The sequence below is a fragment of the Sycon ciliatum genome, chromosome 1, assembly GCF_964019385.1.
Source record: "Sycon ciliatum chromosome 1, ocSycCili1.1, whole genome shotgun sequence".
NCBI classification, from domain to species: Eukaryota; Metazoa; Porifera; class Calcarea; order Leucosolenida; family Sycettidae; genus Sycon; species Sycon ciliatum.
This window is the reverse complement of record NC_088643.1, coordinates 72,425,370-72,448,928: the sequence shown is the minus strand read 5'-3', so window position 1 is coordinate 72,448,928 and position 23,559 is coordinate 72,425,370. Positions and strand designations below refer to the sequence as shown.

Sequence of the window (23,559 nt, the reverse complement as noted above, 5' to 3'; positions counted from 1 at the left end):
CTAATTTCCTTGGAAGCTCTGTGGTGTTGTGAGTGAACTGGCCGTAAGCCGGCGTGGAGTGCATGTTCTCCAACACACAGTGGCAGGCATAGAGAGAGAGAGCGAGAGGGAGAGAGACGTTTTAATGTCTCTGATGTGAATTCTTCACTACTACATAATCTACATTGTACTTGTATGATCGAGCGTATGAGTGTGTGTGTGTGTGTACTTGTATGATCGAGCGTACAAGTGTGTGTGTGTGGGTGTGCATTTGCAGATTTGGTGCTTCTCTTGCGACGGGCGTATACATGGTGTGTGTGGGTGCATCCGTGAATGCCCCACGTGTGCGTAAATATACAGTCATGTACATGTACGTGTTCTGTGCCATTCAATTTCACTAACTGTATATGCAGCACAGTGGCAGGCATAGAGAGAGAGAGAGAGAGAGAGAGAGAGAGAGAGAGAGAGAGAGAGAGAGAGAGAGAGAGAGAGAAAGAGAGATACGTTTTAATAATGTGTCTGAGGTGAATTCTTCACTACTACATGTACTTGTATGATCGAGCGTACGGATGTGTGTGTGCGTGTGAATGTCCCACGCATAGCCACGTGCGCGGTGCCACACAATTTCATTATGTGTAGAACAGCGGCTGGTAGAGAGATAGAGACAGACAGACAGACACAGAAAGACAGAAACGGAGGGATGCTGCGCATAAAGAGCGACAGACAGAGACACAGACTCAGAGAGAAAGAGACAAAGCACAGACTGAGGAGAAAACAGACAGATACAGACAATCAGACACAGAAAGACCGAGACAGAAACAGAGGGACGCACATAATGAATGACAAAAGGAGAGACAGACACAAAGACTCAGGGAGCCAGAGACAGAGGGTCCTTAGGGAGAGACAGTGAGAAAAAAACTAAGAAAGGGAGAGGCAGATCGAGAAGGAAGAAGACACAGAGACTGAGAGAGAGACAGAAGAGAAGCAAACGGAGAAACAGCGACATAAGTACAGGGCCAAGAAGACAGACAAACATAGAGAGACAAGCAGAGACAGACCAAGACAGGGAGACAGCTGGAGAGTTACACAGATAGGCAGACAGAAAGGCCGTGACGAAGATTCAGAGAAACACAGAGAGAGAGAGAGAGAGAGGGGGGGGGGGGGAGAGAGAGAAGAAGAGAAGAGAGAGAGAGACACGCGCACACGCACACACACACAGAAACAGAGAGAGAAAACTGAGAAAGAAAGAGACAGAGAACAGTGACCGAGTGAGGGACAAAGAGAGACACACAGAGAAAGACTGAAGAAGAGAAGCAGACAGAAAAACAGAGACAGACAGATGGAGACAGAGAAACAGAAAGGAAGACAGACAGACAGACAGATGGACAGACAGACAGATAGGGACAGGCACACGGACAGAACGAGATAGGCAGACAGCTAGAGAATGACAAAGACAGGCATACAGAAAAACCAAGACACAGACAGAGACACATAGACACAGAGAGAGAGAGAGAGGCAGACAGATAGATATATTAATAGAATAGAGAGACAGACAGACAGAGAAACATGTGGAGACACACAGATACGAGAGATTTCGTTCGTTGGATTTCTAATACTGAAGTAGTATAATACAAGTAGGTAGCAGCATAATGCACACAGATCTAGAGTGCTGAGAGTTGTCGAATGCGGCGAAAGCAGAGTGTAGTAGACACTACTGTACAGGAGTGAAGCAAAGCTGATTTGTTGTAATGCTGCCTGACTGCTTGCCTGTGTGCAATAATGAGGTGAACTCATAAAACAGTGAGCCGAAAAAAAAATGATTAAAAAGCCGATTCACAAACCAGGTAAAGACAGGAAGAGAAGGAAAGATATGTGCGCATATACCCTGCACCCGTGCACGCACACACACACACAAACACAGAAGGGAGTTGATAGGTGGAGAATTGCGAAAACAGGGGACCCAGTGTGCCCTCAAGGAGATAAAGAGATAGAGATAGATAGAGAGATATTTTTGGCACAGTATATTCGGCCCTGGTTTAAATATGGCTTTGGAATTTATTTTTCATTGCAATCAGGTTCGGCCTCATTTCTCTGTGCTGTGCTAATGAGTCCACAAAGGACGAAACAGTTCTGTCCCCAGATTGGATAGATAGATAGAGATGAAGATAGAGAGAGAGAGAGAGAGAGAGAGAGAGAGAGAGAGAGAGAGAGAGAGAGAGAGAGAGAGAGAGAGAAAGAGAAAGACATAGGCAGCTGTCTTGGTCATTATCATCCGATGTATTCCGTGTGGCGTAGACCAGGTGTGCATTGAGAATCCTTTCACAAGGCATCGCAATAATTATAATTACGGAATTGGGCAGTAATGCTGTGCTAGTCTTGATATGTTTCACTCAGGTCATGTCTGATATCGTTGGCATAAGAGAAAATCAGTGGGTGTACATCCACTGCACTTGCAAACTTGCGTGTCTCTCTTGCGACGAATGCACATGGTACTTGGTGTCTGTGTCAATTGGCTCATTCTGTGGGCGAGTGGTCACTGCCTGAGTTCAATGTCGGAAAAGGTAAGTAGCTCTAGAGTGCAGTATAGAGAAAATTATGCCAAATACGCGGTCATTAGGAGAGACTATACCAGCAACTTCGACTCATATACTTCAATATCTAATTGGATCTGTATAGAAGACGCTGCTCAGTGGTATTGGAGTTGTGGTTGATCAACAGCGTATCTTTTAGGTACATGTGGCATCCATTGGTCTTGTGTGAGTGACACTAGGCATGAAACCGGACAACGTTGGTGAAAGTTTTCATTACCAAAGAACTTGATTGGTTTGCCATTTAGCTTCCTGTGTGGCGTCACATCGTTTCCGTGGACTGGTTTAGATTCTTGCCCACGTTTCCAGGAGTCCAGCCAATTAATAGCAGCCGAAGCTATTTGAATAGCCAGATTATGTCTTCTTATCTGCTCTGCACTCCATCCGCTTGCATCAGTAAGCAATGCAAACACGTTGTCCCCTGCACAGGCACGTGACTTCTGCAGGGAATTCCGGGAGAGCGTAAAGTGGCAGGACGAATTACCGTGAAGTTGCCACATGATCTGAGTACAATCGTAGCACATCAAGTCTTGACACTACTAGTACTTGTGACATGACCAATTCTGCTATGCTCTAATGCAGACTAGCAATAAGAGGCATTTGTCAGATACTAGTAACCATGAGGTACTGAGATGATTCTCTTCGGCAAGCCACCCACTCTGCAAAAAAATGCGCCAAAATTAATAATCCGTCATCTGCCTGCTCCAACTTGACTGTCCTCCTGACAAGTGAAAACCGCTGGCGTTGTCCGGCCATAAACACCATTATTGGCATCAATCCAACGCATTAATCCAACGCCTTCGTTGCTCCTCATCTCTGCAGCTCATACCAATAGGTCTGGCACGTCGAAAAACTAACATACTCGGAGCTACTGTACAAGCTACATTTTCAGAGACAGGGAGTTGCAAATGGCAAGAAACCCAGATTCCCTTCACCTTTGGCATCACGAGCAATGACCATTTATCAGCCAGCAATGTTTTACTAGAGCAAAGGCGCTGGCGGGAACAGAAACAGCAACGTTTCTTTCTCAGCAAAAACAAATAAAAAGGAAAGGAACAAAAAAGGATCAACACCATGTACCAGGGATTCGTCCATACCTGGTACCCAGGCCAGGTGTGTACTACCCCTGGAAAGGCTCTCCCACAGATTGCAGTACAAAAGCCACGGCCAAGTGTCCCACTGAGGTGCGGTCGCTTGCCCGGACCGCTGGGACGCGGACACCAGGGAGTCGTATAGACCCGGGAGGCGACACGCGCATCACTTGTGCACAACCATGATCGACTCAACGATTCAAAATATTACGACCTGCTCGGTGTGGGACAAGTCCGTACATAGCCTATAGGCCATAGCGCGCGGGAAATCCGTACATAGCGTCGTCTTCGTCCTTTCGCTGAACAATTGTGGTCAGACTTTCGATCTCCATTGCCGAAATACAGCCATCTGTGGCCATCGCTGAGGAGTTCACTAATAAAGGGTCTTGTTCACTGGCTTACTCACCGGCTTTGCACTGCCACTCGAACTCTGAGGCACTTTGACCACCTAAGATGAGGTAATCCTTTCTTTACAAATTGCCTCAATATTTTCTCACCTTTAGGGCAATGAAGTAATTTTTTTCCTCTTGACTAACTTCGACCGACCAAGTTGCCCTGTCCCAGTGATCTACAATACTTATATTGCACATTTGTGAAATATTGGACCTATCCAGATAAACGAAATGACTTATATTCGAAATTACATTTTCCAAAGTTTTCCTTCACAAATAGTCCCAATTTGTTCTCACCTTTAGGGCAATGAAGTAATTTTTTTCCTCGTGACTAACTTCGACAGACCAAGTTGCCCTGTCCCAGTGATCTACAATACTTATATTGCACATTTGTGAAATATTGGACCTATCCAGATAAACGAAATGACTTTTATTCGAAATTACATTTTCCAAAGTTTTCCTTCACAAATAGTCCCAATTTCTTCTCACCTTTAGGGCAATGAAGTCAATTTTTCTTCAGGACTAACATCGGCTAACAAAGTGGCGCTGTCCCAGTGATCTACAATACTTATAATCATTGCACATGTGAAATATTGGGAGTCACAGAGTGAGGAAATGGCCTAAATTGAAACTTGAACTGTTCTGCCAAGTTTTATGCAGTGAACGCAGGGCTGAGAGCCCGCAAGAGCCATCCCGGAAGATCTTGTGCGCCACCAACCGAACCTTCGGTGAATGTTCACAAGGTTAGAAGCTCGCACAGATAACACACATTGGATGCTAGTAGTAATACAATGTACTCAGGAATGTGTGCAAATACGACAGAATTAATTCCAAATAAAGTCAACAATAGCTGCCTCAACACAGTGCTATCAACCTTCCGTATTTTCCATATTTGTACGGAAAATCACTACTTCGTCCGCGCTATGGATTTTGAGAAAAATGTACGGAAAATTGAACGGGATTGATCAGTATGTATAAGCATTGCAAGTGCAAGCTGAGCGATGAAAAGAAGAGAACCGAGTGGAAAGAAAACGCTGCAGTGGAGAGTCCTTAGAAAAGACTTAAAAAATATAAATAATATCGCTGCACGAGATCATCCTTATAAGTTATAACGTCAGCTGATCGTACTGTGGTTGATTCATACGGCGGTAAATACACACCTGCCTACACACGCTTTCTAAACTGAAAAGTTATTCTGGCACAGAGCTCTCCTTCCCGCCACCACCACCATCATCAGCTCGCGTCTGGCGCCTAGTCGATGCAGGGTGAGTGGTGTCCGACATAGTAGGCTGGTACATCAGGTAGCGTATGGCGCATAGCAGATGACACAGCAACAACATAGCTTGATTGCGACGTACCTTTCGTCCCGGCTGGACTCATCAGGCAATCTTCTTCTTAGATGTCTTCACAAGGAGCTTGACTCGGGAGAATGAAGTTGAAGACTCCACTGCAACTGCACTTATGGTTGGTTCATATGGTGGTAAATACACACCTGGCAATATGGGGGTAAATACACGCCTGCCCAGACACGCTCTCTAAACTGCAAAGTTACTCTGGCACAGAGCTCTCCTTCTCACCACCACCACCACCATCAGTTCGCGCCTGGCGCCTAGTCGGTGCATGGTTAGCGGTATCCGACATAGCAGGCTGGCACATCAGGTAACGCATGGCACATAGAAGATGGCAACGACATAGCTTGATTGCGACGTACATTTCGTTCTCTTGGTTGTACTGTAGCCTGAAAAAGGAAATAAGACAATGCATCCACATGACACAGACAAGTAATTACTGTTACAAATAATGCATACTGCTTGATAACAGAGAAAGAAAGTCAGTGGTCACACAAGTTTTTGGTCGTCCCTGAAACGAAGATCGTTCCAGGGGGGGGGGAGCTAAAATCTCAGTCGACTGACGCTATGCATACACATGTACATGCATGCGATTTTCGTCGTCCATTCATTTTGGAGGGTGGAGAGGAGGTCCGAGTACGAAATGAATGTTTTTTTCAGGGATGACTAATCACTTTCGCGATGACCCCTTATTGCATCAATTTATCGTCTGACCTGCGCAAATGAGTCCCACTTTTATTATGTTGGGTCCAGATTTCAAGACTCGTGAAGTTCGAGGCGAAAAGCAGGCCGATGAAGGGACGCCAGTAATTCAGTCTAGTCCGGTGTCATGGAGAGGGGCCGATGAACCGGCAACAAGAGAATTCAATACGCATGCTACTCTTCAGTTCATTGCTGGGGAAGACTACTCAAGCCCACGTCACTCCGGCAATTCAACGTACAAATCAGCAGCAACACTTGCAAACGTATTCCTACCAGCTGACCAGCAAGTTACCAGCCATCAGCTCTTCAAATAATTTCAACTTAACAAAGAGAGGAGATGGACAGATCGGAAAGTATCGTGGCAAGCTCAGGACAACACACTTCCGGCCCTATGTAACAACAGTGGAAAGTGCGTGCCATGGTATATTTTCGAAGGCATATCAAGAACCAGCTAATGTGGACTGGGAGTCCATTTGCATCGTCCGATCAGCTGCTACAAGTGCCGTGAGCCAATGGCAAACACGTTTGACAGAGACTACTACCTCTACTGAATGCAACTTTGGCATGGCAGAGATCTACAAGCACGTTATCTTATCTATCAATAGAGTTGTATCCTCGTATGACTATGTGAAGTGTGAGGTCGTACTGTACTGCAGACGCGTCTACGACCTGGTTGGAAATGTACGCAACAGTTCCCACCCTCTTGACCAGAGATCGCACACACCCAAGGGTTTTGATGGGTTTGTACGACTCCCAGCTCTTGACTTTTGTTGGGTGTACGAGACGCACGCACAGTTTTCTTAGGGTTAGTACTTTTTCATGTAGTACTCAGGGCCTGCTCTAGACATTCAACACAGCCCGGTCAGAGTGTACCTGGTGCATGCAGGCCAGCCGGGTCAGATCATCCGGCAGAAAAACAACCAAAAAGCCTGCTCAAAACGACGTAAAACAGAAAGGCGAATTTATTACCGGTAATCGTTTAGAGAACAACAAGGCGAACTATCAAAGTCTGCAAATGTAGAAGGTAAACGACATTACGTGAAGAATGCAAAGCAGTTCCATTGGATTCTGATTTAACAATTTGAAAAATTGGAATTCTGGTTTCTAATTAGTGCTAGTAGCAGGACGAACATGTTCACATAATAGAGCACTAGGGGGTGCCTGCAGCACCCAGGAGCCGAGCAGCATGCCGATAATTCGAAGCAGTGAGTTCTTACCTTTCAACCACGCATCGCGAGCAAATCCACCGCCGCTCGTGTTCCCGAAACACGAGCGGCGGTGGATTTCCAAAGTTTGGAAATGCGTCTTGCACAAAGCACATTACAATACATGGATAGACTGGCATGCTCGTAGTCCAGCCAGGGTCGACCTTTCTTCCAAGAGTCTTAGAAAGCGTGAGTTCTTTTTCTCTTCGCTGCGAGCTCCATCGTCCAAATCACCAGTCGGATGAAAACTTGCAACTTTGTCAAAAGCTATAGCCAAAGTTACGCTTTTGACTGCATGACTGCCCCATCGACTTTGAATGTCCTGACTTCCTGCTCGCCGCTGGCCAGATCGCGCTGGAACCAGTCGACCCCAGTTGACCCTAGCCGAGTCTGTTGCTTGTAGACTAGTGTGTACGGTTGCGCTAGATTTGCAACAGATGGGGTCCGCGAGTCGGAAAATACCGGTATTTTAGGAATCCATTGGCAGTTTGAGACATGTTTCAACCGGGTCAGACTGGACCCGGTGTTATCTGTTCAGCCAGGTCGTGCAGTTCCCCAGCCGGGCGCGTGACCCGGCTGACCCGGCTCTCCAGCAGGCCCTGGTACTGAATGCGGCAAGCAGGATTCGCCCATCCGCCCCTCCCCAAATGGATCTACTCGAATGGTTCCGGAGGTAGGGGTGCTCTGGCGGCATTTAACGACATACACAAGCGCGCACACACGCACACAATATACACACGCACGCACACACATACACACGAACGCACGCTATGTCGCACGTCTTGGGCATGGCTTCGTGAATACAAATAATAATTTAATGTTATAATTTATAGGATCCAAATGTTAGAGCAGCTTTACAAAACCTACCGCTCAATACCGGATCATCTTGTGATAGCTTCCTTGCAACACCCATGACTTGACCCCACTTCGTCTTGACGTCGGGAAATCGTTCACACCGGAGTTGGGACACGACTCATTGAAATCCAGGCCTATCTGCAGCTGGGAGCAGGACAGAGCTGATGGACGTCAGCAGCGGCTGTAGAACAACCATAAACGAGTCTTCTTTCTCCGCAGTCAGGCGGGACAGCAGCTTTGCAACGCAAGCTTCTTGCCTTCTGTGGGTTTTTAGCGGCTGGGATTCGGAACGCTCTGTAGAAACCATTGAACAAGTACTGCACTCTATCAACCCACAAGTATTTCTTCCAATTCATGATTATTCGCAACTTTTTATGCAGTACGCGCACCAGATCAGAAGCCGCTAAGTAGCAAGGTTGAAAGTTTCAAGACAAATTGAAAAATATAATAACATAGAAAATTAGAATTCAAACCATACCTGTGGCCCAAGCCAATACAGACTGAGCGTTCACGCGAAGAGAACGTAGATCTACGTCAGCTGAGGTTTCCTTAGGATCAGGAGGTGATTCTTGACCCGGATCTGGATCGCGATCAGCAGCACTCTCTGCCTCAATCACGATCATCAGATGCAACTAATTACTTGGAAAAGTAGTTCATTCTTCTTCTTCTTTTCGAGCTACGATTTCCCACGATCCTATCGATCCTGCACGAGTCCGTTCCCCATGCACTCCCAAAGTCCCATGGCATAAGTACGCGGAGTAGTTGGTTTATAACTCAGGGCATGCACCGGGGATATCTGGGGGAAAAGTGGGAGAAAGTGCCGCGAGTCAATCATAGTCGGCCCGGAAGGCCTCGTGTCGCCTCCCGGGTCTATCTCTTAGCCTGTCACCAGGAAACCCTATATATAGGGTTTGACATAACGCTACACATAAAGACCCTATATATAGGGTTAGGACCCCTAAAGAAAGGGTTTGATCAGTCCTCACAACTGGGCACACAATACACACAGTTTCACTTGGTTTCTTTTTGATATTTTCACTGGATTGCCATTGATGTTAGCAGGAGCGCTCCTACGACGTGCGCGAGTAGTGTCGCCGCATTTGCTGCTTCCGACCCACGTGTGGATCAGCTGATGCAGAAACGGCAATGGCGGGAGCGGCAGCTGCGACAGCCGCTGTTGATGCTTCGCCTTCTTCTTCAGGAGCATCCGACGCTGCTGGAACATCGACATCATCATCCTGAGTCGACACCAGGTCGCCAGGAACATTCTCATTGCTCTTCCTCCATCGTGAAAAATCAAACCCTAGATATAGGGTCTAGAAAATGTTACGACAGCGCTGCACTAAAACTAACCGTACTCGAAGAAAACAGCAACAAAATGATCACGGTCTTCAGCAAGAGAACCGTACGTACATTCTACGTATGTAGGCCCAGGCGTCTAGTTGCCATAGCAGCCAAGTGGGCTCTCAAGAGAGCTCAAGATAGAACGCGCGGCTGAAAACCCTATATATAGGGTTTGACAGGCTAAGAGATACGACTCCCTGGCGGACACCTACGAAGAGCAGCCTGTGACGTTTATTTTTTATGACAGAAAATCCGCAAAAATAGTTGGGCTTGTCCCTTTAGCCTTTCGCTGACATGATCGATTCCACAGTACGAGTACGAGTCGTAGATGCATTCTGCTCTGGCAAACGTTTTGCACTTTCGGGAATTAATTATTTCCTCTATTTCACTCGTATCCATGATCCTGCAGTCGACGTCGATCAAGACGACAAGAGTACGAGTACTGAGTGTCGTTCAAATCGCTGACTGAGTGTTGTCTCATCAAATGGAGAGTTGCCTTTGTTCTGTATTGCAGATCAGGTTCTTGAGGGTTTTATGAGGCTGTTGGTGCAGATTTTTCCCTCCTTCTACGTCTGGACAAGATAAGAAACGAACAAATTGATGACACCTTTTGCATTGTGCCACTGTTTGGAGAAAAGCGACATTTGTAGTAAAGTTGTACTGTAGGATAATTTGAGCACGATGTGGGGCTGGCTGGGCAGTCTTAGCCAGCAATCGGCAAACGCATCCTTTCCATACAAGATTGGTGAGGAGAGAACCAGCTTGAGCGAGAAATCCATCTGGAAACTACATGGCGGACAAAAACAGGTATGGTCCATTTTTTTTAAGAATCCGAATCCCGAAAAGAGGCTAGTACATCATAGCATGCCAATGAATATGATAACATGATGCACAAACAAGAATAGAATCTGTAAAATACGAAAATAGAAGAAATAGCATTTAGGAGGCTCCGAACAGTTGCGGGGAGGGGGGGGGGGGGATACAACAAAATAATAGGATCAAATAACCAAATAAGCAAGAGCAAGACTTGGATGAAGAGCCAAGGAATAAATTTAAAAGAAAGGACCAAAAATGTTACATGTTTATCCATAGTTTGTGCCCAACACTAACAGTTATAAGCAAGATGTTGTGAAGTCAGAAGGTGCAACAGCTAGCATAGTACTGACTGATGTGATACTGACATTCAACGACTTGATGATAAGCTCCATCGCGTCTTGAATGCGCAACCCAACGGACTTCCAACTTGGAAGGTTCTAAGTTATGAAATAACTTGAGAAAGGGGATTGTTATTTCATGTGTGTGTTGGACACCAACTACGGATACCATGATTGTAACATTTTGGTCCTTTCTTTTAAAGTTAACCAAATAAGGGTAGTCATAAAAGCATAGCACAATAGAAGCAATTTGAAACTCGGATGTTGAGCCATAAATAAATGTGGAAAGGAAGAGGACATATGGATACGAGTTAAGAGTAACTCTCCATCACTGTAACTGGATACTATATACAGTCAGAAAGTGCAATAACTAGGCACAAAACTGACAAGAGTACTGAGACATTCGACGTCCTGACACCTAGCTTCGACACATCTACGCAGCGCTAACCGACAGCCTTCCAACTTGGAAGGTTCAAGGTTATGGAAATACCAAAGAAGGGAAGGCTTGAACCTTCCAACTTGGAAGGCTGTCTGTTAGCGCTGCGTAGATGTGTTGAAGCTAGGTGTCAGGACGTCGAATGTCTCGGTACTCTTGTCAGTTTTGTGCCTAGTTATTGCACTTTCTGACTGTATATAGTATCCAGTTACAGTGCTGGAGAGTTACTCTTAACTCGTATCCATATGTCCTCTTCCTTTCCACAATAGAAGCAGATTGGCAAAAAAACAATTGCGCTGGGTCGGGTGTCGAATTGTTGAGGCTCAAAGTCTGGTAGCAAGAGTACATAACCCCCCAAGAGTGTGCAACTCCCACATACCCTGCTGTCCCGACAGAATTTCAAGTTGACGTCATTATGATGCAATGCCCCTTGCACCAGTGATTTACAACATGTGCACGGGTGTCAACGCATCACACTTTTTTCTCTGCAATAATTTGTACAGGATCAGATGGGCTTCGGTCCACCACACGTTCCGGATTTCGTCTGATAATCCGTGTACAGTGCGCATTGCGTCATAAAAATGACGTCAACTTGAAATTCTGTCGGGACAGCACCCATAGACGAGTTGCACACTCTTGGGGGGTTATGTACTCTTGCTGGTAGGTATCGGCAAGAGTACATAACCTCCAAGTGTGTGCAACTCCAGCTATGGGGTCTGTGACGGCAGAAGTTCACATCACGTGCCGAACCCGTACACATTATTTGCACCCTGTGGATGATAGATGCAGGGTTGTACGCTACCCCTGTTTTGGGTTCAACTCTTGTGGTCACTTTGCACTGTTTGCCAGCGTAACCTTTTGAACTATGTCACGCGATGTGAACTTCTGCCGTCGGAGCACTGTATAGTGGCTGTGCAGGCAGTTGCACACTCTTGGGGGTTATGTACTCTTGGTATCGGGTGACATGATGTTCCTTAGGGCCGGGTTCCACTGCGGCTCCGCTGCTCCACGGCACTTGGCTGCGTGCAGCGGAGCAGCGCGGTTCCACTGACACTCGCCATTCGCGGTACCGCGGTCGTGGTCCACACTTTTTGATGACGTTTCACCTGCCTGCGCGCGCGCACGCGAAATCAAAAAAATCCTCATGTTCTGGCCTGCGCAACGAATTAAATTTTGAATTTTAAAATTCTGGCGTACAAAACAATGCAAAGTACGGGAAACAGGTCGAGCCGCGACCGCGGCTCGCAGTTTTTGGTCAAGAATCGTAGCGAAAGCTCGCGGTGAGCCGCGGCCTCGCTGCTCCAGCTTGAGCCACGGTCACTATGGTAATGATGACGTTTCAAGCCGCGAAAGACGAGCAGCGGAGCCGCAGTGGAACCCGGCCCTAAGGCCACACCAAGTTATTTCTATCTTTCGCGTCTCCACGCGCGTACCCTTTCGAATCGTTGAACGGAAGAAAAACACTGAGACGAGTCAATCGATGGCTTTTCTGGCGAACATTCTGTAGCCAGAATTGCAGATCAGAGGTTATCAGCTTCTCGATAATCTTGTATTCCTTGCGATGTCTGAAATGGTACAGTCATGTTTTTCGATTTTGACAGCATGTTACATTAACAAGGCGAGGACGCGTAGTGCTCCTGACTACAACCACTATCCGGTTGGCAGAGTCCCACAATTGAAAAACATGTTAAACTACCAAGCAAGGCTTCTGTGGATATATTGTACATACGTGTTTTCACGATGACTGCGTGAACAAGGCGAGGACGCACTGTACGGGAAACAGTGCTCCTGACTACAGTGCGTCCTCACCTTGTTCGCGCTGTCATCGTGAAAACATGTTACCTATCAGGCAAGGCTTGCATATACATGCACCATGTACCATGTACGTAGAAAGTGCGAGCAATGAAAGTTTCTTTCCAAGCCATGGGGGAGGGCCTGCTAGCCAAGCGAGCGGAGATTCCAGGTGTCAAGGACTCCGAGATTTTCCAGGATCGTGATGGATAGGAATTCCACTTAACTCATGTCAAAGTGCAGAAGGAGCCATCCATGAAATCTGTTGCGGTATCGCTCCTGCCCAGTCTGCCAGCTGTCCTGTGCCGACTTGTTGTCGTTTTGCACATAAGTGATAGTTTAGTAGTGCTATTCTGTGTGCAACATGGCTCAGTACACGTAGAATGGAGTTTTGTGGGTTTTTTTTGTTGTTTTTTTCGCTCGCCCGCGTGCCTTTCCCAGGAAATGTCCGACGCGAAACATAGAATTAACTTGATGTGGCCTAAAGTGTTCAGAGGAATTCATTATTATTACTTGCCAGAAAATGAATGGTGACTCGCAAAAGTTCCAATATTTGTATGACCGGCGTAGCAGGACAGAAAATTAGTTATTGCTCTCCTGTCCTTCATCAACATGACACTGGTGACAGTCTTATCAGCCACTCTAACAATGCAACACAACGATACCCAGTAGTTGGAACTAACTGTTACTTAGAAGTACATGTATATCCGAATATTCACTCATGATTATACATCACCTGCAGGACCAGAGAAACGTTCTATTGTTTTCTCTGGTCGTGTGGTCGTATGTGTATTAGGGAGGTTTCGCTCTACGTAATTACGTATGAAAATCCGTATGTCGTACGCGCCGGGGAGCGAGGGCAACTTTCATACGTAAATCTCTCTACGCATTTCCGTAGGAAAGCTCTTTCCTACGTTGGGTCCTCCGTAGGACTTTTTGAAATATTTTTTCGCATTTTCCGGATTTATCCATGGCAACATTCAAGCCGTGCGAAACACAAGGTGCACACGCCGTACACCACGTGCAGAATTGAATGGAAAACGCGGTTTCGGTTCATGGTGCATGCAGTGGGTGCATGCAGTGGGCGCATGCATCCAACGCGTCTCCAAAGCAACAAGGCATGTTGAGCAGTCGTGGAGAAATCACGTAGAGTGAAACCCAACAGCTCTGATTTTTACGTATGAAAATTACGTGCAGTTCCTACGTTATTTTCATACGTAATTTCGTAGAGCGAAACCTCCCTATTATCAAGAGTTCGTAAACCAGAGTGTGCAACTCCGCTTGGTTTGGTCTGCAGCAGAATTTTTGTTGGTTTATGGCCATGTGAACTTGGCCGGGTTTCGCGTCGGCTAAACTCACACTATGCGAAAAAAAGCTGGGGAAAAAGTTATTTCTTTTTTTTTAACAGCAAACAAACTCGTTATGAATGTTGCTTTCTATGACATGCGTTGCGCATTCTACGACACGTGTTGTGCATTCAGAAACAGTTGATGTCAACAAAAAAATTATGGCATTGACCAGACCAGCTGCGGAGTTGCACACTCTGGTTTATACTTTTAACGTACTCCGGATTTTATCCACAGCACTCATATCTGACAGGGACGGGAGAGTTGGACTTTGCCGTCCCACGATTTTATTATTATTTGTAGTAGTACTAATTATTATTGTCCAAAACCGACATGCATGAGCACCTGAACCATTACTATGACGATTACTGGGGGTGTCTGAAAAGTGTGCCGGCATTATCCGCCGATGACTTACATGTGTGGTGAATGGCACCACGAGTACTCTAATTTCAGAAATTTTCGGTGCTCAATATTTTCGGTATGTGGGGCAAAAGTCCAGCTTAGGTGAACAGAAATTTTAGGTACAGAGAAGCAGTTCCCTATTGGATTATGTGTGTTAGTGTTTTTTTTGGTGGATTGAAATTTTAGGTATGAAACAGATGCACCGAAAGTACCGGAAATAAAAGTACGCCGGAAATTTATGAAATTACAGTACATGCTGCATGTTCACACGTACATATTAGGGAGGTTTAGTTCCCACGTAACGGAAACGCGTACGTGGGTGATACACGTAAAGTGGATGAAGGGCACCCACGTTGGGTGATACACGTAAAGTGGATAAAGGGCACCCACGTTGCAATATGCTGTTTAGTCACACGTAATGAAAACTTGTGAAATCTTTGCAGTCGTTTCGATGGAAACGGCATTTATGTGAGCGGGAAAGTTTTGAAAGTTTGAAAACAGATTCGAAATCGACACCACGACAAAAGTAAATTAGTTGTTTTGGTCAATGGTTCTTGCATGTTCTTGTAGCAGCTTTGGATTCTCGTTGTCCCTCTGTGTTTGTCAATCAAGTACATGTCCTCATGGCTCTCGTACCTGTCCTCTGCGAGCAGAGCTATGTCATCTCTAAGTGAAAAACGAACAGTATTCTTTGTTGGGGTTATCTTGGGCGTACTGACCACAACCACATCCTCAACATCAGCCATGACGAAGAAAAGTGAGAGGAAAGATTCAACAACTGCACGGTGTGCTGATATCAAGGATATGAAAAATAATTGGTACACTGTCTTACTGTAAATTCCACGCAGGCTCAGCTTGCACATCGACGATTTCCACAGCTTACTTTTCCACTGGCTGTGGCTCGATGTCCGTCTGGATGTCCTCCAGCTTGTCCTGGGAACCCACACTCACAAATTCTCTCGCCATACTAGAGGCACACTTCAAGCAAACGTTCTGGTAACCTTCCCACTTGGAATGCGGTGGGTCCGTCTGGACACCAACGGACACGAGCGCATCTGGCTCACTGATCAATTCTGTCAAGTCTTCTACAACTGGTGGCAATTCCGACAGTACCGGTACAGGTGATGTGGGTGGCAGCGGTGGTCGTAACCCCAGGTAGCGATGGTACAGCCGCTCTTGCTCCTCTTCCTGGAAACCATAGAAAACAGCAATCGTAAACAGACTCACCGATCGCGCCATTGCATAGAGAAATAACTCTGGGAAACAATAGAACTACATGTAGCGGCCCTTGAAATATTGCGGTCACCTCTGCTTTCGAGTCCCTTGCAGCTTGCAGCATGTTCGGCTGACGCTTCGCAGGAGGTTCCGCGTGCAGAAATACACACGGCACAGCTCTAGTCACCAGCATCCGCCTTGAAGGAGTGCCGAAAATACGAGCCCTGAAGTCTTCCTGAAAAGCCTCCTCCGCGAAATGGCTTGAGCACACAAACGATTTACTACGGAAACTATCAGGCAAATTATCTCTCTTCATAGCGGCTACCCATGGCTCTGCCAAGCTGTCATCTTTCGGAAACCGGGGCAGGCTTATCACAGGAGGTATGATTATTGGAGCCATCAACACGGCAAGAAAGCATGATGACAGCGAATACCCTCTTCTTCCATGCACCAACAGGAAGAAGATACGAAATTCCCGTGTTATGGGCCGGGGGGATCAGGGTTCTAGCCTACAAAATAGCCCATTCTTATTTTTCGCGAACACAGCCGTTTCGTTCATATTCCATGGTACAGTCATACATTAATTGTGTACGTATGTCATTGCATGTACGGCGGACACTACAGTATTGTAGTTAGTTTACATGTGGACTGTACAGGACTGTTGTATGGTAACGCACATGCACACCTTGCTAGCTGCAAGTTCACATGTTTTTTGGCTTACCGTGAAACTACGGAAATATATCATCCAAACCTTTGCAGAGCTACTCCTGAGTATACAACATTGTAGTTTCCGTTCTTATCTGCAAAAATCCAGCCAGTAGATCGTTCTTAAAAATTGGTGAAATTCTAGCCTGGCCGTTCTTCGGCGCTCCGTTCTTCGGCGCCCGACAGTCCTGCTTGCAATATATTTTGTAGCTGAGCTCTGTGGTCTAAAAAATGCATGTGTGCAACTGTTGTTTCCATGCTAGGCTGATGGCACAGAGGTTTCAATTTTCATCTTCGACAAGACGGGTGCCACTGAAGATCAGGTTGGTGCATGTGTCACAATCAAGCCATCCTTTGACATGTAATGAACAAAGCAGGGGGATTCGGAGACTGTTGTTGTGCAGAATCCCTATTGCGTTTGCCACAGGTTTGGGATGATATTATTGATGTACATGACTGTGCATGCCAGCTTCCAACATGCACATCTGGCCTATACAGTTTCCGCCTGTACGGAGAGGGGGGGGGGGGGGGGGCATCACAATGGGTATACAGGCGGAGTGTAGTCAACAGCACTCGATCCCAATGAGCATATGCTTGGTAATGGTTGGTGTAACACGGGTGACATCCAGGTTGATGCTTGGTTGAGGCTACTCTAGTGACTTCCATACAGCTACTTGTAATGACATGCGGCTAGTCAATTCTCTGTTTAGATTTATAACAGTGTTGTTTGTAGGAGCGAATGCTTATGTTTGGCAAATGAATTTTACGATACCAATACGCGGAGCGGCAAAGGCTTGGAAGGGCAAACAAATCACCAGTTGACGAACAAGAATGAATCAGTATGCATGCATGACCAGGTAGTAATGCAAAGAAATGGTGTATGGCCGAATAGACAATTGCATGACCAGGTAGTAATGCAAAGGAATGGTGTATGGCCAAATAGACAATTGAGAGTAGTAATGTATGATGTGAATAGTACCTTGCGAGGATCATTCATGAGATCCCGATTTTCACTCTGATCTGTTCATCTGCAGGTCAAGCTGGCTAGAGCATCATTCTTCCGTTTGAAAACTCTACGCCATCCATGCATCCTGCGATATATTGACGGTGTTGAGGTAAGTATGTGCACGCATCGTTGCCTGCTTGTTAACCACCAGGCCGGCCATGATGCACTGCACATGTGAAGTGTTTTAACAATCCCTTGCTGTAGGAAACACTGAGTGAGCTCTGGCAGGTGGACACATGCACTCACATGTTCAGACTCCTGATGGTTGTGTGTGTGTGTGTGTGTGCGTGTGTGTGTGTGTGTGTGTGTGTGTGTGTGTGTGTGTGTGTGCGGGTGTGTGTGCATGTGTGTGTGCGTTCATGCGTGCGTGCGTGTGCTCTGTCGAGGGCTGACTTTTCCGATATTTTTCTGTTGCCGGTTGCTTGCTAGAGACCATCAGTGTATGATAGTGTCATACAGTGAGGGATTTCAGTTGACACAGCACAAGCGAAGTCTATCAAAAAATTTCCTTTTTCCTCTTTTAGAACCTTCACTCCTGGGTGGCTATGTAGCAATCTCTCCTATTATCCTACTCTAGTAATAGTAGTAGTGTCATGCTTTGCTTTCCCTGGCCCGTGCAGCTCGACACCAAGATCTGTGTAGCTACAGAGGCAGTGGTACCGCTGGTCGATTATCTAGAGGAGCAGAAGGCAACTCTCAGCAGTAACAAGCTCTGCTCTATGATCTCCTGGGGCATACACCAGATTGCTGTAAGGCACAGATATGCGTAAAGTTTCTCTCTGTTTCTCTCCTCTGTCTCTCTCTCTCTCTGTCTCTCTCTCTCTGTCTGTTTCTCTCTCTCTGTCTCTCTCTCTCTGTCTGTCTCTCTCTGTCTCTGTCTGTCTCTCTCTCTCTCTCTCTCTCTCTCTCTCTCTCTCTCTCTCTCTCTCTCTCTCTCTCTCTCTCTCTCTCTCTCTCTCTGTCTCTCTCTCTGTCTCTGTCTCTGTCTCTCTCTCTCTCTCTCTCTCTCTCTCTCTCTCTCTCTCTCTCTCTCTCTCTCTCTCTCTCTCTCTCTCTCTCTCTCTTTGTCTCTCACGACTTACCTGTCTTTATAAATGTAACTTACTCCAGTTCCAAAAAATTACGCCTCGGCGTTTTCACAGGCTTTTGAGATTAGCTCTCTCCTGAGTCTTTTAAATTGCTTCAAGTTCAAATAGGAAAAATGCCACCCATGGGCTCCGAAAGGGGGAGGAGGATGAAGCCCTAGACACTACGCACGCACCACACGAACACTCTGTGTCCCTGGACGATTCTGCTGCGCCATATGACGATCCGTTGGGTTTGACCTCAAGCCAGCGGAAGCACTCCAGTACACGGCATGACACAGGTGAACATCATACATGTCCGAAATGTCACACCACCATCAAACAAGAACATAACCTTGCACGACATATGCGGACTAACAAATGCAAAACATTGGCTGCATCGCAGGCTGGAGCTGTGTCAGCAGTCTCTGCATCACCACCACACGAGACTCCAATGACTTTAGAGGCAAGTACACCAACCATCACACCATCAGACCGGGAAACAACATGTCCACACTGTTTGAGAAAACTCAAATGGAAACAAAACTTGCCACGACATCTACAGACCTGCCCGGTCTACAAATCACTTTCAACCACCTCAGCCAAAGCAGACGGCAGTAGCGGGGATGGTCGGACGACTTCCATGATTGATTCAATGCACTTCAGCCCATCTGTAGGTCAGACAATGACTCCTGGAGATGAATTGCGAACAATCCCGCACGAATCCACTCCCTGTCATAATGAGTCTTTACTTCATGTCCTGAATCAACGGGACATGGACAAGGTAGAAGTCCGGCAGTCCCTACTGCTACCGTCAGCCAAAAACACCAAGGCATGGCACACAATAAACGCTCAGTTGAAGATCCATCTCACTCAACATTTCCCAACCTCATACCTCAAAAACACTAACATCGAAGAGACTCTGGACAAACTAGAGAACTTCATTCACTGGTTTTTCGACCAGAAACCACCACCACCTCCACCAAAACACAAGAATGCAAATAAAAACCGTGCAGTGGAAAAACTCCGGGCTCACAGGCGTGATTTAAAGCGCCAATTTCGTAAGATCAAAAACCCGGACGAAGTACCTGCAGCGCTCAGAAATGAGTATTTTTCAATTGGAAAACAAATCAAGCGTCTTTTGAAACAACAAAAGATGTACGACGATCGATCCCGGAACAAGAGGGACCAGGATGCCTTTCTCAAGGACCCATATGCCTTCGGAAAGAAATTGTTTCAACCAACCAACCATGTCAAACCCACTTTCTCTGACACTACCTGCTTTGAGTACTTCCAACACACATATGCAGACCAGGATCGTGCCACTTCGTACGAATCCTGCCCCAGTGCAGGGAAGCCCCGGGATTGCACCCACCCAGTCGATGAGGGGACCCCTACATGGACTGAATTTCAGAATGTTTTGAAGAAGTGTCGCAACACCTCTGCACCGGGTCCTGACAAGATACCTTACATAGTTTGGAAGCTTTGTCCCTCCCTTCAATCCATTCTTTTCACCATCTTTGGGCGGGTTTGGGAGAGCAAGATCATTCCAAGGCAGTGGCAGGTAGCGTGTATCACACTCCTGGCCAAGGGGGAGGTGTCTGATGATCCTTCGAAATTCCGACCGATTGCTCTAGCGAACACGTCCGGGAAGATCTTTTTCACCTTAGTTGCAAAGCGCCTCTTGAAACATATGCTAGGCAATAAGTTCTTCGATGGTGACAACCAGAAAGGATTTATGCCTGCAAAGGCTGGGTGCTTAGAGCATACATCACTTTGTTATGAGGCGATGCGTGATGCAAAGACGGCAAAACGCCAAATTTGCATTGCGTGGATAGATTTGAAGAATGCATTTGGTTCAGTGCGCCACAATCTGATACAGTATGCTCTAACCCACTACAGCCTTCCTTTGCAATTCAGGAAATTAATTTTTTCCTACTACGACAGTCTTTGCGCTTTCGTCGTACAACCACACACACCCACCTTTAATTACAACATTGGTGTTTTCCAGGGGTGCCCCTTGTCCCCGGTCCTTTTCAATATTTGTTTCCAGCTTCTGCTGGACTCACTTGCAGCCCCTGAATTAAGTTGCCTCTCCTATGATTTTAAATCTGCCCCTTTGCAAGTGTCCCAAACAGCTTTTGCTGATGACTTAGGCCTCTATAGCAAATCTAGTGCAGGTTGTCAAAAACTCATTGCGGTCACTTGGTCACGGAGGACTTTCTCTCGTGGACCCAATGTATGCAGGCGGCGCCGCACAAATGCAAAAGCAGTGCAGCAAAGCTTGTAGATGGCCGGTACAAACCTTACGATCCCTGCCTGACAATGTCAGGGAGGAAGATCGCTTTCATTGACACTGCAGAGTTCAAGTTCCTGGGGCGAAGGCTGCATGCTGATTGCTCTGAGCAGACCCAGCGGGAAGACATCCGTCAACTCACTGTATCTCTCATGCAAAAAGTAGATGGCTCTTGGCTTCAAGACCACCACAAGCTATGGCTTTACCACCATCTTGTAGTGCCCAAGCTTTCTTGGTCTTTCCAGGTTCTTGAACTCACACAAGGTTTTGTACGTGAACTGCACTTTATGTGTTTACCATTTCTGAAGAAATGGTCAGGCCTACCTCGATGCGCAAACTCTGCCATTCTTTTTATTGGCAGTCGCAAACGCTTTGGCTTACGCCTCCACTACCTTCCTACGGTGTGGAAAAAGTGCCAGTCCATCAAATGGCACATTCTTCGATCGAGTGGGGACGCGCGCATGAGGGCGCTGTACACTCTGCGTCGGAGTAAGGATGCGAAGCTGACAAAGCGATATGCGGCGACAATAGAGCTGGAGTGTGCAGAGGCATCAGTAGGTTCAGGGACTCTCCGTCCACCGTCATCTTCAAGTCATCGTGCAGGGTTGGGTGCTCCTGCTCCGAAGCAGCATTCCAAACCCCCGAGGAAGGATCTCCTTCAAACATTTGAGGAGATCAACGCGCAGGAGCAGATTTTGAGGCTGAAGACTCTTCAGGTGCAAGGCAAGTGGTTGGAGTGGACATCGGTGATGTGGCAGGACCTCTCGTGGAAATCCCTTTTGTACGGTGGTACTGGTAAGGATTTGAAATTTCTTCTCGCATCAACCCTCGACGTGCTACAGTCAGACCTCGTTTATCCGGTCCTCGTTTATCCGGATCCCTCGCCATCCGGAAGAAAATCGCTGGTTACCGATGTGCAGCATATGTTATGCATACAACATAACCGGACCTCGCGATCCGCATACCGGTGCATGATTTTGTGTACAAACTGGTTAAAATGTGTACAAAATGCTTCGTCGTATCCGGTTGCATGTGGCTGGCTAGCGCTTGCAGAAGCTAGTATCAAGGAGTTGTACAAGCAAATGAGGTCCTTGACCTGCTGGGTGTGTGCGGACAGCACTCAGTTGCATGCACTTGTCATTTTCTCGCTTGTTTTACATAATGCTAGTTGTACTGCATAGGACCTGTCTACATGTACATGTATGTATGATGTCACTGCTTTTGACATGCCACATGCATGTACAGTATGTGCGTTCAGTTATCCGGTTACCTCGCCTATCCGGATATTTTTGTGGAAAACAGATGTGTGCGGTTAAGCGAGGTCTGACTGTACCTTCTCCGACGAACCTACGCCGTTGGGGAAACACCGTAGTGGATCCGTACTGTAGTTTGTGCCGTACCTGGGCCTGTACTACGCGCCACGTGCTTGGCGCTTGTCGCGTAGCGCTGGACCAGGGACGTTACACCTGGAGGCACGACAACGTACTCGGGGTCATCGTCAGGAACATGCGTGAGGAGATTCGAATCCGCACTGCTGCAAACACCGTACAAACCGAAAATTCAAATGAGCTTGACTTCATCTCGTTTTGCAAGGCGGGAGAGAAGCCAGTTCGCGTTCAGCCCAGACGAAAGTTGGTTACGACTGATCTCCTGTCAGCGGCCTCAGACTGGAAACTTCTTGTCGACTCAGTTAGTGCAAAGATTTCTTTCCCTAGCTGTGTTGCACTTACCACCCTAAGACCAGATATAGTTCTGTACTCTACGAGTCGTAGGATTGTATTCTGGATGGAGTTGACAGTTTGTGCTGAGGACAGATTCAGTGTCAGTAACTCGCGGAAGGACAGGCGGTATGCGGATCTGGCCGATCAATGCCGAGCAAACGGGTGGCAGGTCGTTTCTTTTTCGGTTGAGGTAGGTGTGCGTGGTTTCATCCCGGACTCTCTTCGGAGGGCTCTGAAAGCGCTTGGATTTTCTAATCGAAGAATAAAATTTATTTGTAATTTGTGCAGTAAGACGTCTCTGCGAAGCAGCTACATCATCTGGTTGCGGCGTCAACAAAAACACTGGTCGGAAGATCCACTTTTCTGAGGTACTGTATGTGGGGCTCCGTTTATTGAGGTGCGTTGAAATTTATTCTCTTTATCTTATTATTTCTTTTCTATAATTTCCCCATATGAGTTCCTATCAGTTGCTGTGAACACCTTGAGTGGAGAGCGCTTGCTCGAGCGTTGAACCGGGTTCTTAATCCACCATACCCAGTTCGCAAGGCTGGGCGGGGTTGTGAGCAGGCTTTCATTTCATCTTTTCTTATTATTTCTTATTATTTCTGCTTTTCATCTCATTACAAAAATTCTGCGCTTTTTCTCCATCTGCGCATAAAATCTAGACTGACAACCTGCTTGTTAAAGGGGAAGTTAAGGCAAAAAATAAAATTTCACCAGTTGTAGTCTTCGGGGTGCTGAGTCGAATGGTCGTGGTCCGAGGAAGCTGAGACGCTCCCTTCCTACTTGAATCCCAATCGAACTCGCGCACTTCCACCGAAACTGGGTGACTGCGCCCTACGAGATGGGGATTTGTATGCAAAATGTCACTAAAAGCGCCATTTCGTTCTTATAAAAGCACGGATGACCGCGATTGGC

The 23,559-nt window shown here is 46.7% G+C and overlaps 1 protein-coding gene and 1 long non-coding RNA gene across 2 annotated transcripts; one reads left to right on the top strand and one right to left on the bottom strand.

Annotated features, from left to right (window-relative positions):
* Positions 1-4,919: 4,919 nt before the first annotated feature.
* Positions 4,920-8,957, bottom strand: LOC135805297 (uncharacterized). The gene is made up of 3 exons (XR_010551129.1): positions 8,640-8,957; positions 8,174-8,455; positions 4,920-5,788 (listed from the first exon to the last, which is right to left on the bottom strand). It is a non-coding gene; the product is annotated as an uncharacterized LOC135805297 (long non-coding RNA).
* Positions 8,958-9,914: 957 nt separating this feature from the next.
* LOC135805296 (N-terminal kinase-like protein) lies at positions 9,915-21,755 on the top strand. The gene is made up of 4 exons (XM_065319317.1): positions 9,915-10,312; positions 16,818-16,877; positions 17,589-17,669; positions 18,181-21,755. Exons 1-4 carry the CDS (start codon positions 10,187-10,189, stop codon positions 18,328-18,330), a joined length of 417 nt encoding a protein of 138 aa, XP_065175389.1. The 5' UTR covers positions 9,915-10,186; the 3' UTR covers positions 18,331-21,755.
* The last annotated feature ends 1,804 nt before the right edge of the window (positions 21,756-23,559 follow it).